The sequence below is a fragment of the Monodelphis domestica genome, chromosome 1 (assembly GCF_027887165.1).
Source record: "Monodelphis domestica isolate mMonDom1 chromosome 1, mMonDom1.pri, whole genome shotgun sequence".
NCBI classification, from domain to species: domain Eukaryota; kingdom Metazoa; phylum Chordata; class Mammalia; order Didelphimorphia; family Didelphidae; genus Monodelphis; species Monodelphis domestica.
This window is the reverse complement of record NC_077227.1, coordinates 547853090-547872251: the sequence shown is the minus strand read 5'-3', so window position 1 is coordinate 547872251 and position 19162 is coordinate 547853090. Positions and strand designations below refer to the sequence as shown.

Below are 19162 nucleotides of genomic sequence, written 5' to 3'. Positions count from 1 at the left end.
AAATGAATACCCTAATGCAAATACCAACAACATGGAAATGGGTTCAAATCAAGGACAAATGTGATACCCAGTGGAATCGTATGTCAGCTACGGGAGGGATAGTGGGAGGGGGGAGGAAAAGAAAATTATCTTTGTTTTCAATGAATAATGTGTGAAAATGACCAAATAAAATAATGTTAAAAAAATTAAAAAAAAATAAATGCTTTATTCATTCATAAAAGCTCTAAAACACAATTGACCAAACAGCAGCTCGAAATCTAGCCCAAGTAGGTCTATAGTGGCCATCAGTCTTATAACTTCTATGTCCTTGGGATGTCTTAATTAACACTTCATACTTTTAGGATTTTGTTGGGTCTCTGACCTATCCCTTGCTCTCTTATTTGTCTGTTCTTTCTTTTCTGCCTTCTCCAAAGCTCCACTGGTGCAATTGATTATATTTTAACAGACAGGAAAAAAACTCAAAACTATTCTGCAAATCATTCTTGAATGGGCTCTATACAGTTGGACCCCTGACTCATCAGAGCAATAAAAATTATAGTACAAAGCTAAAAGAAATAAAAGAGAAAAAGACATGGCATAAAATAAAACAACTCCAACAAAGTTGTTGATGAAAAATGGGATATGGATAGAAGAGACACCAACTATAATGATTTCATAAAGAAGTTTACCTGATATAAACTATAACAAGGAGACTGAAAGAGTTAAGAGTCTTATAAAGTTTCCTTAGTCATCCATCTAGTCCTTGATTTCTTTGTCAGAGACAGCAGTCTAGGGCACCACTAAGGATCTAAATGCATATGTACAATTTTACAAAAAAAGATAATCAAAGATAATGAAAAGTATCACCTCATAAAACCAAAAATCAGGAGAGGTAAAGCCAATTTTAAAAAACTTGAAAAGAGAAGAACTAAAAAAGTCTCCATCTCCTCTTGGAGCATCTTCCCTGGGTTTTGCACTGCTACTCTCTTGGTTCTCCTCCATGTCTGACCATAACTTCTAAGTCCCTTTTGCTGACTCATCCTCTTTTCTTCCTCTATCCTCTCTCCCTCAGTAACCTCACTGGCTCCCATAACAGTGACAGAGTGGACAGTACACCCAGAATCAGGAAGAAATGAATTCAAATCCACTCAGGTACTTGCTAGTTGCATGTCACTTGACCTCAGTTTCCTCAGCTCTAAAATGGGGATAATAAGGGCAGCTATCTCTCAGGGTTATTGTGAGTGTAAAATGAGATAAGATTTCTGAACTGCTTAGCACAGTACCTAGCACATTGTTGTTCAGGAGTGATCTGGCATTGGAATTTGTTGGCAAAGCTACTGGAGTAGTCTGCCATTTCCTTCTTCAATGGGTTAAGGCAAACAGAGAATAAGTGACTTGTCCAGAATCACACAACTACTGAGTGTCTGAGGCCAGATTTGAACTTAGGTCTTCTTGACTCTAGGTCCAGAACGTTACCCACTGAGCTTCCCAGTGGCTCCCCCAGCACTTATAAGCTATTTTGTCTCTCCTCCCATCTCACTTCCATGTGGGCTTAACTATCATCTCTATACAAAAAACTCCCAGATTTCCACCAGCTCTAGTCTTTCCTGAGCTTTAAGACATCAATTACCATTTGGACATTTCCTATGGCATGTTTTGGAGACACCTCAAACTTCCTTATTTCTATCAAAGTCATCACCAGTCTGTCAGTTCCCCCAGATCAGAACCTTGGCATTATGCTCAGCTATTCATTCTCTCACTGTATATTCAATTATTTGCCAGATCTTACCAATTTCAATTTTCATAGCCCCATCTCACATCTGACCTCTATCCTCTGGTTACATACACAGCTACTACTGCTTTCATTCAGGGCCTTATCACTCTCCCTTAGATTACTGCCAGTCTGCTAAGTCTCCTAACTGGTCCCCCTGTGCAGATCTAGCAATGGCATTCCCCTCCTAAGTCCACCAGGCACTTCCTACATAGCTTTTTGAGACCATCACAATTTGGCCCCAGCATATTATGCCAGTCTCATTGGAAATTATTTCTCTTCTATAACTCTGTCAGGACATCATCCTCTGTTCTTCCCACAATACCTTGTCTCTAAGCCTCTGCACTGGCTGTCCTTGCTCTTTCCCTCTGCTCCCAAGGACCATTTTCTTTTCTTTTTTTCTTTTTTTTTAAACCCTTACCTTCTGTCTTAGAATCAATACTGTGTATTGGCTCCAAGGCAGAAGAGTATTAAGGGCTAGGCAATGGGGGTCAAGTGACTTGCCCAGGGTCACACAGCTGGGAGCAAGGACCATCTTCTACCTGAAGAAGGATCCACTCATCCTTTTAACTGCTAGTGCCCATTTGCTTTATATTATACTATACTTGTCTCCTCAATTAGAATCTAAGCTCTATTCCAATACATCCCTACATAAACATCAAAATTATTCAAGATTGCTTGAAAGATACAGTCAAAGACATTTTCTCAATAGCTCTCTGATCATTAAAATCAGGTGAGGCATACATTAGGGGGAAAATGCCTACCAAAGCTGTCATCCACTGTTTTGGAGGTAAATCAGAAGGACTTGCAGATGACATCATGCTGGGTATAAAAAAAAAAACAAAACTATAGAATGCTAAAGAGATCTGTGGAGGAGATCCATGATACCTCAAGAATCTGACCTAACCTTTCACACAAGAAGCATGAGGTGGATGAAGAATATCATCTACATAAGTAGAGCCAAAATCAAATAGAAATGGATCCCCGAGGTCTGTATACTGACTCAGAAAACCACATATTAACATTATTTGTTGTATTATATTTTAATTTATTTTGCTAAACATTTCCCAATTGCATTTTAATCTGGTTCAGGCCTCTCTGTGAGCAAGATACCTGATCCAAATGACATGCATTTAGATGGCTGTACCTATTAGAATATATCTCAGACAATCACTGGAATTAGATCCAGAATTAAACAGAAGAGTAGATGTACTTGGACAATTGTAGCATTCCTTTAATGACCTTGAGCTTTTCCCTAAATGAAGTTTAAATATCCATTTTAAAATATCAAGATTGTACTGGAGTTGAATGGCTGTAAGTCAAGAGGCAGCAGACCACTGTATGTCTAGCATGTAGAGCAGAACCTAGTATTTAGTTGGTTGGTTGTTGTCCTTCACATTCAAAGATGACCAAAATGACATCACTGGTGCTATTATCTGACTCACACATAAGCTGGATTTAAGTGATACTGTGTAACTGAAAATCTGTTACCCTAAAAAAAGAACTACATTTCCTGGGAGACCACTGACTTCCTGTCGTTACATATATCCTATAGACAGGGGATATTAGGCAAGGATGTGATGGGTCCCACCTTTTTTTTGGCCCTGTCAGCGAGCATGGCTATCGTGAGTGCGGATTTTGAAATGGATAGTCAGCCATAGGCACATGGTCTTTATTTTGTATCCTCTTTATTCCTTGATTTCTAATGATCATTAACAAATTCCTTAAAATGTAACATTTTTATTATTGACATTTAATTTTAATTTTTACAATACAGAGTTACACAGTCCTCAGCCTCACTCTCTCTTCCAGTCATCCAGTAGCAACAAAAGTCCAGACAACTGGTAATGACTCTGGACACACCTTGGCTTCTTTGATGTCTAATCAAACTTTACAAGCTCACCAGAGTCTGCTTTAGTCACTTTAACAGCCAATGGAATAAACTGTTCTCATCCACCTACTTCTACTATAGGAAGTCATCCCATGCATGGGGCAGCTGCCCCCTAACTCACCCTTGGGTTTGAGGCCTGTCAGTGACCCTCCACCTGATTTAGCTCACCTGCTAAGGCAGTTTTACCAGAGTGTGGCCCTTGGGTATGCTACAGCTTCCTAGAACCCCAGGTGAGAGCTGAGTGGCAGGCAGACTTCAAAGGAGGGGAAGCAGCTCTGAAATGGGCTCAGAAAGCCCTCAAAACAGAGGTACCAGTTTTCCCAGAACACCCCAATATGCCCCATATATAGTACACTCCTAATAAGTACTCAATGACTAAAATACTCCAGAGAAACATGAGTTTTATATGAACTGATACAGAAGTAGGTAAAATCAGGAAAACAATAAATTCAGTGACAAAAATATAATTAGAGAATTGAATACTTTGAAACATAATAAGCTTGGCCCAGAGAAGAAGTGAGGAAATATACTTTATTCCCTTCTTTACAGAGATTGAGGACTAGGAGTTTGGAAGACTTTTGGATTGGACTGATATTGGTGGCTTTGCCAAACTATTTTTCTTTCCTTTCCTTCAAAAAACTTTTTGCTACAAATGATGGTTCATTGAAGAAGGTAGGGAAAAAGGATATATAGGTATCCCTTCTACATTGTGACATGCCCCATCTCAGTTTCCCTATATCATGGGTTGGCAAAAGGAATTAAATAGGAATTCTGGGGGAGTTTCAAGAAACCAAAGACAATATGTAAAGGCCAAGAGGTAACAAAGGAAAAGTTTAGAAACTCAGAAATATATAAAATATATGTGTGTAATTATATATCAACATTTTATTTTTGAATATCTTTAATGCACAATTTTTTCTTTAAAGTTAAAATAAGTGCAAAGTTAAAATCTGCAACAAAAATTTACACAGATTTCCCCATTTGTGGGGGTGCCACACCCCGAACCTCTTCAATGTGGAAGGGATACCTAGATTTGGAAACATTTTATTTAAAGATATAAATAAAAATTCAGCCTTAAAAAAAGCAATAAGGGGAATTGTTATTTAGAAATGAAACAAACAAAAAATTTTCAAAAATTCCACACAAAACATTAATTGCTCATGGATAGGACGAGCTAACATAATAAAAATGACAATACAATCCAAACTTATTTACTTATTTAGTGCCATACCCATCAAACTATGAAGAAAGTTTTTTACTGAATTAGAAAAAACCACAACAAAGTTAATTTGGAAGAACAAAAAATCAAGGATATCAAGGGAAATAATGAAAAAAAAAAGCGAGGGAAGGTGGCCTAGCAGTACCAGATCTCAAACTATACTATAAAGCAGTGGTCATCAAAAGAATATGGCACTGTCTAAGAGACAGAAAGTAGGATGAGTGGAATAGACTTGGGGTAAGTGACCTCATCAAGACAGTCTATGATAAACCCAAACGTCCCAGCTTTTGGGACAAAAATCCACTATTTGACAAAGACTGCTGGGAAAATTGGGAGACAGTATGGGAGAGATTGGTTCTGGATCAACATCTACACCAAGATAAACTCAGAATGGGTGAATGACTTGAATATAAAGGAAACTATAAGTAAATTAGGTGAACACAAAATAGTATACTTGTCAGATCTTTGAGAAAAGAAATATTTTAAGACCAAGCAAGAGTTAGAAAAAAATTAGGAAATGTAAAATAAATAATTTTGATTACATTAAAGAGGTTTTGTACAAACAAAACCAATGCAACGAAAATTAGAAGGGAAGCAATAAATTGGGAAAAAATCTTCATAACAAAAACCTCTGACAAAGGTCTAATTACTCAAATTTATAAAGAGCTAAATCAATTGTACAAAAAAATCAAGCCATTCCCCAAATGATAAATGAGCAAGGGACATGAATAGGCAATTTTCAGATAAAGAAATCAAAACTATTAATAAGCACATGAAAAAGTGTTCTAAATCTCTTATAATCAGAGAGTTGCAAAACAACTCAGATACCACCTCACACCTAGCAGATTGGCTAACATGACAGCAAAGGAAAGTAATGAATGTTGGAGGGCAGGTGGCAAAATTGGGACATTAATACTTTACTGGTGGAGTTGTGAGTTGATCCAACCAGTCTGGAGGCAATTTGGAACTCTGCCCAAAGGACGCTAAAAGACTGTCTGCCCTTTGATCCAGCCAAAGCTGGATGTATGCCCCAAAGAGATAACAAGGAAAAAGAATTATACAAAAATATTCATAGCTGTGCTCTTTGTGGTGGCAAAAAAATTAGAAAATGAGGGGATGCCCTCCAATTGGGGAATGGCTGAACAAATTGTGGTATCTGTTGGTGATGGAATACCATTGTGCTCAAAGAAATAATGAACCAGGAGAACACTATACACAGAGACCGATACATTGCAAAGCAATGATCCAGAACAATTCGGAGGGATTTATGAGAAAGGATGCTATCCACATTCAGAGGAAAAACTGGGAGTAGAAATACAGATGAAAAACAACTACTTGATCACATGGGTCGATGGGGATATGATTGGAATAGACTCCAAATGATCACCCTAGTGCAAACATCAATAATATGGAAATAGGCTTTGATCAAGGATGGTAGGGGGTGGGGGGAGAGGAGGGAAAGATTCTTGTAACCAAGGAAAAATATTCTAAACTGACTAATAATTTTTTTTAAAAAGCAATAGTACTACATTCACATTGTTTTGTCTTTTTTCCATTTTAATTATGTTCTTATTTTACCTAATCTAATGATTTTAACTTGAGAGAAGTATCACAAGAAAAATAAATCATTATTATGAAAAAAAATTCCACACCATGTTATTCATTTAACTAGTGAATATAGAAGTTTTAAAGTTACTTTTGTAAGAGGTTCTATAAAGTTTTACTAAATTTTCAGTTAAATCAGCTACCCCACAAAAAACAAGTTAGACACATATAAATGTTCATATAACATGTAGGCAATGTATAATTGAAAATCTGTTACCCTAAAAAAGAACTACATGTCCCGAGAGCCCACTGACTTCCTGTCATTTCTTACTTCCTGTAGACAGAGGATCCTCCTTTTTTGGCATGATATAGAATCAGCAGTGATGGTGGCGAGTACGGATTTTGAAAATAGCTAACCAGCCATGGGCACATGATTTTTATTTTGTATCCTCTTTATTCCTTGATTTCTAATAATCTTTAATAAACCTCTGTAAAATATAATATTTTTATTATTAGATTACATTTTTAATTTTTACACCAATAAAACAAGTAAAAACTTACCCATATAAGAAAATATATCTTTGCTAAGTGAGGGTACTGTGTCCATAGCTTGTTTTGCAAGTTTTGAGCAAGGCTCTTCATCTTCATCTGATGATTCACGAGGTCTCTTGTTTGGCTTAAATTTTGGGTCCTGTGTGCCACATTTCTTTTTCTGCTCTATAAGAAAAAATCCATGTAAAAGTGAGCAGCAAAAAATCAAACAAACTTCCACTAAATTTCTACATTTTTTAAAAAATAACCCTTACCTTCTGTCTTAGAATCAATACTGTATATTGGTTCTAAAGCAGAAAAGTGGTAAGAACTAGGCAATGGGGGTTAAGTGACTTACTCAGGGTCACACAGTTAGGAAGTGTCTGAGGACAGATTTGACCCTAGGACCTCCTGTCTCTAGGCCTGACTCTCAATCCATTGAGCCACCCAGCTGCCCCTAAATTTCTACTTCTAAAGATGATGATGATCATAGTCCAAAATCCATCTGTTTAGAAAACAGAAGTCTAAAGGTGGTCTCCCTCTTTACTAAGGCTGACCTGTCTACAGGCACAGATGATCTCATTCCATCTTATTTTTCTAGTAGACTGCCCCCTCTGTAAGTGATAGTCAATCACTTATTTTCAATCTTTTCCTGTCTTTGGGTTTATTCCCTAGAGCCTACAAACATACCCATGTCTCCCCAATTAGCAAAAAAACTTCACTTGATCCTTCCATTGCTGCTAATTATTATCTTTTATCTCTTTTGTGGCTAAACTCCTCAAAATGGCCATCTTCAATGAGTGCTGCCACTTTCTCATTCCCTCTGGCTTCCCTCCAAAACATCTCTCTCTAAAGTTACTAATGGTATGTTAACTGGCTTCCCTCCAAAACATCTCTCTCTAAAGTTACTAATGGTATGTTAATTGCTAAGTAAAATGGTCTTTGTAAAATCTCTATTCTCCTGGGTCTTTCTGTAGCCTCTGACACTGTTGAGCACTCTTTCCTTTTTTGATACTCTCTTTTCTTCAGTTTTTAGGACATCAATCTCTCCTGGTTTTCCTCCTGCCTGACTGCTCCTTCTTTGTCTCCTTTTTTGGATCCTTCTCCAGGCCACCTCCTCTAATCAAACATGTTCCTCAGTGTTCTGTCCTGGGTCATCTTCTCTTCTACTACACTGTCACTGGATGATCTCATGTATTTAATTACCATTACATGTTGATTCTCAAATCCATCTATTCTGCCCTAATTCTCTGATGATCTCTAATTCCACATCCTCAAATGCCTTTTAGATATCTTAAACTGGATATCCAGTTGGTATCTTAAATTCAGCATGTCCAAATTGAAGTCATCACCTTTCCCGCTAGATCCTTTTAACTTTCCTAGAATTCTAGAAAACAACAACATTCTAACAGTTCATCAGACTGGCTACCGAGGTGTTATCCACAACTACTCACTATTTCTCACCCTTTTATATCCAATTTATTGCAAAAGGTAAAAGATTCAGAATGCTAGAAGCAAAATTTCTTTTGGACATGGTCAATGTAGAAATTTGTTTTTCTTGATTACACATGTTTATAATAGAGGATTTTATTTTTCTTTCTCAATTGGGGTGAAACTCTCCAAAAGAAACCTAGAAAGGTAAATTGATTTAAACATTTGAAAGGAGTTGTAAGATGATACATGTTAACATTCATTATAAGGGGGAATATCTCTTCAGAACCTTAATATCTTTAAGGTGTGAAAGACCGAGAAACTGGATTTGTTCTGTTCTGACAATATTAAGGTGGGAAAGAAAATGGAAAGTAAGGTGCAGCTGGGTAGCTCAGTGGACTGAGAGCCAGGTCTAGAGATGGGAGGTCTTGGGTTCAAATCTGGCCTCAGACAAACTATGTGACTCTGGGTAAATCACTTAACCTTCACTGCTTAGACCCGATAATTATTCTGCTTTGATATGGGTATTTATAAAAAAGGAAAATAAAAGAAAATCCAAGGTAAAAGGAATACCCTAAGGCAAAAGAGAGTGGAGTTCGCTATTTCTTAAAATTGTGGTTTGTGAAATGGGTATGGAGGAAGGGGTAAAGGAGGGTAGCAGATGAACCTCATTTTACCTGAAATGAAGAAGGGCTGAATGAAACCCTCTCCCTCTCTCTCTCCTTAAAGAAACTCTTCTTATTTCTTCCTATCTGAACTGGAAACCTATCAGAAACCCTGGCAAGCTTAAATAACAAAGAAACCTATGCTTAACCTTATTTTCTCACTAGCAATGCTGTGTGATAGTGATGAAATCATCTACTCTCTCTGGGTCTCAGTATCCTGTGAGATTTAAAATGGTTGAGGTCTTAAACTGTAGTGATTAAAATAGTGGAAGATATAAATTGTGATAGATATAAGAGAGGGTGAGTAAATTTGACCGCAGAAATATGTTTCACTACAGTGTCTTGGGTTTAAAATCAAATATAAGGTGGTCGCCAGGGAAATATTCCCAATTATTCAAATACCCAAGTCAATTGGATTTTATAGAGATTTTAATTAACAATACAATGAGTAATCAGGAAAAGAGAGAGAGAGTAAGAAAGGAAAAAGTATGAAGGGCCTCAAGCCAATATGGCCTAGACATGAGTCTTAAAAGAGAAATCAGTCAGTTTTTTATAACTCACCATAAGATCTGTCTAAGTAAGGATTTCTAATGACACCAGGCCAGCAGCATCTCAGCTGCTTTCACCAGCTCCCTCCTCCATCTGAATGTTTCAGAATCAGTCTCCTCAGAATGAGTCTCTCCAATCTGAATGTTTCAGAATGACTTCCCAGCTCTTCCCTGAGCTCTTATTTTTAAGGGCAAAATCTTCTCTGTCACCTCCCCTAAGTCCTTACATCTACCAATCACTGTAGATGTTTCTAAAGGACCGCCCATTTTGAATTCACAGCTGAGTAGTTTTTATCTCTTTAGTAAGTCAGGAAAAAAATGCTGCTGTGTCGACAAATTTCATTAGAAAAAACCTCTGAATAAGTTATCACCCTTTTAGGTTTAAGTAGTTTACAAGTTGCCCCACCTTTATAGGTACTTAGTATCCCATTGTATCAATTCTAAAACAGTCATGACTCAAAGAACTTCCTGTCCCTTCCATAAGCATGGATCAAAGTACTTTTCATTGTTCTCAAGGAGCTCTCTGTCCTAAAGCAGTCCTAAGTAGGGTGGAGTAGGGATATTCCCAAGGCAAGGAGCCCTCACATTCAAGTAGAATTCTCACTATCTGCTAGGAAATTTTTTTAAGTAGAAGATTCCCCAATGGGGGAAACCCCTAACATTCAGAAGTCTGAGAAATTTTGAGGTTTACAATCCCCCCTGATGATCATGAGAGACTAGTCTCCCCATTGATCAATTAACATAATCAAATTTGTAATTCAAAATGCACTTCTAACTATAGATATACATGATATTCAATTTTCTAAGAGAAATTAGAATAGTGAGAGAGGAAATAGAAAAGAAAAGAAAGCAAAACCAATGTTTTGCTAGGCACATTGACAGAAAGCCAAATTAGGGGCAGTCCCTTTTGGCATAAATGTGTACATTTACAATAAATGTTCAATCAAAGTTCAGTTCAATCAATCATATACAAAGTTCATTCTTGACCTTCTTGATGAAGTGTAGGTTTTCCAGCATCTTTCTGCAACAGTTTATTCTCTGGATATGAAAGTTTCAAGATTCTTTCTTGAAGATATCTTTTCTCGAACAAAATCAAATCTTGAATTTTTATAAAAGTACAATCTTAAACAAAAAATCAAAATTCTTGGATTTTTATAAAAATACAATCTCAAACAAAAAATTCAACAATTCTTAGATTTTAAATTAAAATACAATCCTTACCCATGAGAGAGAAATAATACTACCCAGCTATCACACAGGATTATTTTGAGGACCTGATAAGACATGATAGATGTGAAAATTCTTTGAAGGGGAGGAGGTTGTGTGTAAAAAATAAGGCATATTACCTGTTGAACGATCAGGGCTTGTGGCATTTCGGACAAAGGCCCAAGCCTCATCCTCAGTAGCAAACTTCTTAAATCTTGCAGCAGGAAATCGGTTTACTTGTGCTTGACATTCACTCCTAAAATAAATTGTGTCATAGATAACTTATAAAGTAAGGATAAAATAACAATTAATGATCTGGAACAATCTTCTGAAAGACTTAAGGCAAAGAATGCTATCCACCTCCAGAGAAAGAACTGTTAGAGTCATCTTTCACATCAGTTAATTGAAGGTTTTATTTTGGTTATGTATAAGTTTGCTCTTACAAAAATAACCAATATGGGGGGCAGCCAGGTAGCTTAGTGGATTGAGAGCCAGGCCCAGAGATGGGAGGTCCTGGGTTCAAATCTGTCCTCAGATACTTCCTAGCTGTGTTACCCTGGGCAAATCACTTGACCCCCATTGCCTAGCCCTTACCACTCTTCTGCCTTAGAACCAATACACAGTATTGATTCTAAGAAGGAAGGTATGGGTTTAAAAAATAAATAAATAACCAATATGGAAATGTGTTCTGCATAATAATAAAGACAAAATTAAAAAAAAACAATAGTAATTATATAACACTTTACAGTTTGCAAATCTTTGAAAAGTGATGTTATCTCATCTGAAATGCAAAATTATTATTCTTCCCATTTTATAGATGAAGAAACTGAGGCATAGAAAGATTAACTGATTTGCCTACGGTCACACAGCTAATAAATATAAGGCAGAATTAGAACTCAAGTCTTCCCTTCTCTTAAGTCCAACACACTATGCACTGTACAAACTAGTTGCTGTTAAACACTTTTAAAAAGTGTTTCATAAGAAGTACTTCTACAGTGTCACCTGCCTTTCAATGAAGTGTTTAGAATATTTGTTTTGTTTTTCAGAGCTGGCTTTAAGATGAAAAGTGATTTGATTCTGAATTACCTAGTAGTATAAAACATCTTATTCTTTATTCTCAATATACCTAGTACACTTGCTCTACTATACTATTTACTAACTAGATTAAAGCACTACCTGGCTGCTTTCTTATCCAAGGGTTTGTTGGGGTTTTTTTTTTAATCCTACCTTTAACTTGGAATTAATACTAGGTATTGGTTTCAAGGCAGAAGAGCAGTAAGGGATGGGGGGTGGGGGGGGGAGTTCAGTGACTTGCCACACAATCACACAACTGAAAAGAAATCCAAGGGTTTTTAACCTATGGTCTATGAGTCTGTTTGCTTTTAGATTATTTTGAAAACTGTCTTTCCATGTAATCAGTTTCCTTTGCAATCCTATACATTTTACTTATACATCTGAAAATGTTATTTTGAGAGGGGTTTATATGTCTCACCAGAATGAAGAATGCAGAAGGGAGCCACAAAAAGGTTAAAAAAACCTTTTCTAACACATGTTAAACTTGTTTGGATTTCCATTCATTATTTAACAAACATTTAATTTTCAACCTACTATGCTTAAGGTACTGTTAGGTACTGTCCAGTTGCTTTCTAATGTTTGGGATTTGGGCTCGAATATTATATTAGAAAAACTTCAATGGAACCATTAATGCAAGTACACTTTTCAAAAGTACAGATCATAATTCATTTATACCGGCTCATCCTATGTGGCTCTTGTCCACATCCTCCCATAAACTCTTCAGAAATGATCCAAACCCAGCCCAAGGTCCATCTGCAGTGTCTATCTAAGATATATACACATATATACAATGCAAAAGCATGTATCTTCACACATTCACATACATATACAACCAGCATATCATAATCTGAACAAAAGATAGTCTTCAAACATTTGGATTTTCCTGTGTTGCTTGCTAGGCAGGCAGAACTCTTGAGTGGTTGTAGATCTTATAAATCAAGACTCTGGAAAGTTCTAGAGCTTGTTTCAATAGAGGAACTACTAGAAGAATTTAGTCAGAAAAACCTAGGTTTGAATTCTACCTCAAACACTAGCTGTGAAACAGTAATCGGTCAAGCCATTTATTTGACTCTTAGTTTTCTTACTCCTAAAATAAAGGGTTTGAACTTGGAAGACCTCTAGGGTCTCTTGGAATTCTAAATCTATGCTCCAAAGAACTTTACTATTATTATGACCTGCTATAAGGATTTTTTTTAAAATTTGGATTCTAAACTTATCCTTCAAACAGTGGTGAGCATAACCTTTCTCATGTCTTGCCTGATGTAGTTAAATTAGAGGATCTTTAAACAAAGTTCTCTGTATTACATTTATCAAGGAATCTTAAGTGATCATAACATGCATTGGAGATCTTTAAAGTTTTTCTTTACTAAGTCAAATGCTTTTAAAATAATCAAATGTTCTCTGCAACTTCAGTCAAGTCAATGAAAATGTGGTCAGCTGTAAAAAAAGTTTGTGAAAACTTGGCTTCTCATCTTTTCAAGGAACCCTTCGATATATAGATATATATATATATATATATATCTGTGAACCAATCCTTTTTTAAATGTCAGAGTGAAATAATATAACCATGGAAAAATATTCTAAATTAATTAAATAAATTTTAAAATAAAATAAATAAAATAAAATATCAGTGGGCACTGCTGGAATTAATGCTTTAGTTCTGGTAACAAAACCATCTGTTTTTTAAAAACCCATTGACTAGCTTCCCTTCTTTCACATATCTTGAGAAATTATTTAGTGCTTTCAAAAGTGGCACTTCTAGCAGATTTCTTCTATAATTATATTAGCAATAATAATAAAACAACTCTAATTTATGTAGAGCCTTAAGGTTTACAAAACACTATGCCTTTATCTGAAATATGTATGTTATGGTGAAAGTATAAACCTTGTTGAGGCTTTTTTCTATATTATTCATATGAGGATGATCCTCAATTACTACCACTATGTTGATTTAATTAAAGTGTGTTAATTTTATTGTTTCCCAAATAAGACTATAAGCTGCTTGAGGGTAGCAGTCATATTTAAGGTAAATTGTGTCTTTTATACCAGCTAGTGTAACACTGATCACATAGCAGGTACTCAACGAAAACTTTTTATAGATTATAATTATAGTCCAATCTTAAAGACAAATAAGAGGCAGCTAGTTGGTCCAGTGGATAGAGTTGGGTCTGGAATTCAAATCTAGTCTTGGACATTTGCTAGCTTTGTGACCTTGGGCAAATAATTTAACCATTTGCCTCAGTTTCCTCATCTGTGAAATGAACTAGAAAAGGAAATGGCAAATCACTCTAGTATCTCTGTCAAGAAAACCCCAAATGGAGTCATGAAGAATCAGATCTGACTCAAAAGACTCAACAAGAGATAAAAACAAAAATGATCTTCAACTAAACAACTATCTAATTAGAACTATTTATTTATTTATTTATTCAATCTAACTTTTCCGGAAAAAGGATAAACAAAGTGTTTTTACATGATTCTACTATATTGTAAACACTCTTAAAGCTGAGACACAGCCAAATAGTATCTCTCCAAATACCTATCTCAAGCACTCTCTTTGAACATATAACAGGTACCAAATGTCTGATGTTGATTCTGCAATATACCACTGGCTTTCCAGGCCATGCAAATAGTAATTTAGACATTCAGGGGACCCAAGGTCTGGTCCCTCAAATCACTCATTTTCTCATCTGTAAATTGTGAGAATTAGAATGGATGAACTTTAAAGTTGTTTCCAACTTTTAAACTGTGAAATGGGGCTTGTTTCTCTCTAAAATACCAGAACTTGTTTCAGGGCCATCTAAGACAAGAAAGTTTTGTTTGGTAAGAGGGAAACTAAGAAAGAAACACAGCAGAGGGCTGGCAAAATGAAAAGGCTTTCTTCCGGCAATTTCCAGGTCAGTCCCCAAATAGGCAGATCATACACGGATGAATTTAATTACAAAAATGACCAATCAAGTAACAGCCACCCAGAATGGCCTTTTCTCATGAATGGAGCGACCGAGAATGGGTCATGCCAAGGAGAGTGAGTCAGAAGGCTCAAGGGGCTGCCTCGGTTTTGGAGGAAGACAGCAGGTGTGTCTGAATGTGTCTGCACAGTGAGGATGAGGAAGGAAGCCGACCAACCAGGAAGGCTGAAGAGCACACCCACAGGGAAGCCACATTCTCTCCCCAGGAGGACAAACCCTTCCATCAGCAGGAGGGTACACTCAACCACTCCCCAGGGGCACACACACTACCACTCACCAGGTGAGGAACACGCCGGTCTGGCGGCCCCTCCTCACCGCGTAGAACATGCCGCTGGACAGGAAGCGCACGCCCCAGCGGCCGCAGGCGCCCGCAGCTATTTCAGGGACAAAGGCCCAGAGCTTCAACATGGCCCATTCTGGGGCATCGTGGCCACGGGGGGTGGGATGTGTGTGTGTGGGGGGGGAACCGGACCGTTCCCCACGCCGGCACGAGAAAATACGTGAAGACCGGCTTCCGCCGGAGCGGCAACCGTGACGTGCTTCAGCCCCGTCCCAGCTAGCAGCAGGAGGAGCCCAGCTTCCGGGATAGGTCGGGATTGCCTCGAGGCGGGGCCCTGGGCGGAGTAGGCGGGGCCCTGGGCGGAGTGGGCGGGGCCAGAGCGTAGTGTCTGCATTTCAAAGGGAGGGGGCTAGGCTAGGAAGAGGCAGCTTAAAATCTGGGAATAGGAGAAAAGCACAAACACCCTCTTTCCCTTCAGGCTCTGACGTTCTGAAGTGGGTGTTGTAAGGGGTGCGGGTGGGGAAGGGGCAATACCTATTTAATTTATTGGAGACATTCTCCATAACCTGTTTTTGTAAAGTTTTCTTTTTTATTATAAACGTTACAGAAAACCCTAGATGTGACAACCAAAAACTAATCATTTAATAAACTGAACTGGACATTGTTATTGTTTAAAGAAACATATAATTAGAAAACAGTCCATTTCTTCTCTGGTGGTTTCCACTTAGTAAGGATTTGAAGAAAGAGTTCTCTATGAAATAAAGGTGCTAGGGTGTCACAACCAGATTAAAATGTAATTGGAGGATATTTAACAAAATAAATAAAAACAGTACAACACAAATGATGGTTAACATGTGGTTTTCTAAGTCAAGGAGCAGCCTGAAAGGATCCTTAACATAAGTTTAGTGGCACCCTGACCCATTTTTATTTGAGTTTGATACAACAGGTGATCTCTTAAGGTCTTTAAAGCACATTTATTCAAGTATTTTGTATCCTCTAACTGATTCCCCAATATATTAACTAATCCTCAATTCATTCCTTCAAGGCAGGAACCATAGTTTCTATTTTGCTTGAAGTTCCCCCTTGTCTTGCAGAATTTTAACTTAGTGTTTCCATTCCTTTATTGATAATGCTATTCTGGTAATCTATCCATAACATTATACCCAGGGTGTTTCATCAAGAAATCCCTTAATTAAATTAAGAGAAAGACATCCCTTTTCATCAACAAAAAAATGAAGGCACATGCATAGAACAATTTGAGAACAATGAATGACAAATGATGATGTTTCCAGTTATCTATGACTTCATCAGTGTAGGTCCTCCCACCACTGTTGAGCAGCTCTATTCCATTATGCCTCAGGAGCCTTTTTATCTTTATGAACATGGCCAGAAAAATTTGTCACCTGGTAGATGAGCTTCTGTAGTTAGGCTGTTAATTTAGAAGACAGACACAATCCATTTTCATTTCTACTCAAAATGAGATAGGACCTGAGACAACTTGTACTCTTCTGGCATAAATCTGAGGAATCCATATGTTATAATGACACCAAAAGAGGCTTTTTAGGACAGGAAAGCAACATAAACAACCATATAAACATATATGAAACCTAAATTTACATTTCTTCAACTGTTTCCTGCAATTTGCCCCTTTAATCTTACTGTCAGAGATTCATGTTATATGGAAGGAAAAAGTGATGCAATTCTTACCAGACACCTCCCTTAAATTGATTTAATCACATCAGATAAGATTTTAATATGTTAAAAAGAATTAATCATCCTACTTTTTTGAGGTACAAAAGTCTATTTGAGTCCAGAAGGAAAATTAATTAAGCAAACTATCCATACCTCCTGTCCTCTAAATAAACACTGAATGAATTTCAATAGTCTAGAGCAGGAGGCAATCAAGATTTTGGAGTTCTTTGTGGAAGAGACCCCTAATAGGTGTCAACTTGGAAAAACACAGAACTACTAAAGTAGTCAGAAAAATCAAGTCTTTAATCAGGAAAGAGATATGTCCATAATAATTAGCCATTACACAAAACCAAGCTCCAAATACTACATAGAGTCAAAACTCTGGGGCTTTGGGAACAGTGTCTCCTGGAGGATCAATGCATTAGAAAGTTCTCCAAAGAATAATAGAACTTGGGCATCTTATATATCTTTTGGGGAACTAAGATAGGGAAGAATGATTGATTGACTTTACCATGGCTACAAAGGAATGAGAAGACCAAGACAGGATTATCAGGGAGAGGTTGATGCTTTACAATGGATACAAAATAGCTAAGTGGGAGATGACTGATACAATGGGAGAAACTACTAGGACAAAAGTGTACTTAACATTTGATTAGATCTACTAGTCCCACCTGAACTAGGACTATTATTAAGTACTTTAAGGTCTATTGTTTTGTTTTGTTTTATTTGCAATAACCTTGTTGACTTTATTTATTTTAATTAAGTTCATTTATTTAATTAGTTTAGAATATTTTTCCATGGTTCAAATGCTTTCCCTTTCCTCCTCCCAACCTCTCCCATAGCCCAACATGCAATTCCACTGGGTTTTACATGTGTCGTTGATCAAGACCTATTTCCATGTTATTAATATTTGTACTAGGGTGATCACTTAGAGTCTACATCCCTAATCATATACCCATTGAACCATATGATATGAATTTTAAGATTTTCTCCACCCTGCTTAGTCTAAAAAAACAGGAATGCCTATACCCCTACTTAAGGATTAAGTGTTGAGAAGGATGGTCTATGACAGACATGTGCTAGCAAATGACAAATCAGAAACAACTGACAGACCCTCTGGGCTGTCCTAAGTCAAGCTTAAACTACCATTGGTACATATGAGACAAGGGAAGTGATGTAAAAAATGGTCTATATATTTTGCGTCACTTCCTCTCTCTGGGCTCTTTTCACAGAAAGGTGGCTCTGGCTCTTTTGGCAGAGAGGTGGCTGGTGGCAGCGTGCTAGGCATCTTGGCATCTTGGCATGGCTGCAGCTATTGTCTGGGTTTGGTGGTGAGCATCCTTGATACAATACTGGGAGAAGCTTAGTAGGGTATTTCAGGTGAGGCATCTTCCCTGAGCTCTCTGGAGTTTAGGCTAATTCCTTTTTTTTTTCCTTTACCTTTCCTAAAAATGCCATCCTCCCAGGAGGCCCCTCATCTTGGAAGAGGCCTCATGGCTGGAAGGTCTCTGAACTCCCCTTGGCTCAGGCTAGGCTGGAGAAATCTTATGCCCTTTTCCCTCTCCTTAATTCCTTCCCTCTATATTAATTAAATCACCATAAAATTCCCAAACTGACTTGAGTAATTTTATTGGGATTTGAATTAATCCCTGGAGACCAACTAAATTTATGTTTCAATCAAAAACCCCTAAATTTACCCCTTACAGTCATCAAACAGTTGTTTTTCTACTCCCACAGTTCCTTCACTGGAGGTGGAGAGCATTCTTTCTCATAAATCCCCCAGAACTGTCCTGGATTATTGCATTGCTGATAGTAGAGAAGTTCATTACATACGATTATGCCACAGTGTATCAGTCTCTGTGTACAGTGTTCTCCTGATCTTGCTCCTTTTACTCTGCATCAATTCCTGGAGGTTATTCCAGTTCACATGAAATTCCTCCTGTTCATTATTCCTTTGAGCACAATAGTATTCCATCACCAACAGATACAATTTGTTCAGCCATTCCCCAATTGAAGGGCATCTCCTCATTTTCCAACTTTTTGCCACCACAAAGAATGTGGCTATAAATATTTTTGTATAAGTCATTGTCCTTATTATCAAGATCTTTTGTTCAGTCTGAAATGGATGAATCTGGGACTTCCCTCAGGATGAGTTCTCAGGAAACAGGGGCAATATTGGGGTCCTCAAAAAACCCAGTTGACACAGGCTATGGTGTCTCTAGCAGGAGTAGAGAGATGCTACATCTGGCAGTTTAAAAGCAGGACAAATTAAACGTTTTTTAAAAAAATAACCCTATTTTTTTCTCATCTCATCATTCATTCAAAATGAGAAAAACATCCACACTCAGCCGGCTATAGAAACCT

At 37.3% G+C, this 19162-nt stretch overlaps 1 protein-coding gene across 1 annotated transcript in view; it reads right to left on the bottom strand.

The window, feature by feature from the left end:
* The window catches only part of RNASEH1 (ribonuclease H1), a 36345-nt gene extending 20900 nt beyond the window's left edge, over positions 1 to 15445 (bottom strand). The window contains exons 1-3 of the mRNA XM_007476183.3: positions 15104 to 15445; positions 10927 to 11042; positions 6967 to 7122 (exon numbers count right to left, since the gene is read on the bottom strand). Coding sequence (XP_007476245.1) covers positions 6967 to 7122; positions 10927 to 11042; positions 15104 to 15234 — 403 coding nt within the window. The 5' untranslated portion in view covers positions 15235 to 15445. The remainder of the gene's footprint in view (positions 1 to 6966; positions 7123 to 10926; positions 11043 to 15103) is intronic.
* Between the last annotated feature and the right edge of the window lie 3717 nt (positions 15446 to 19162).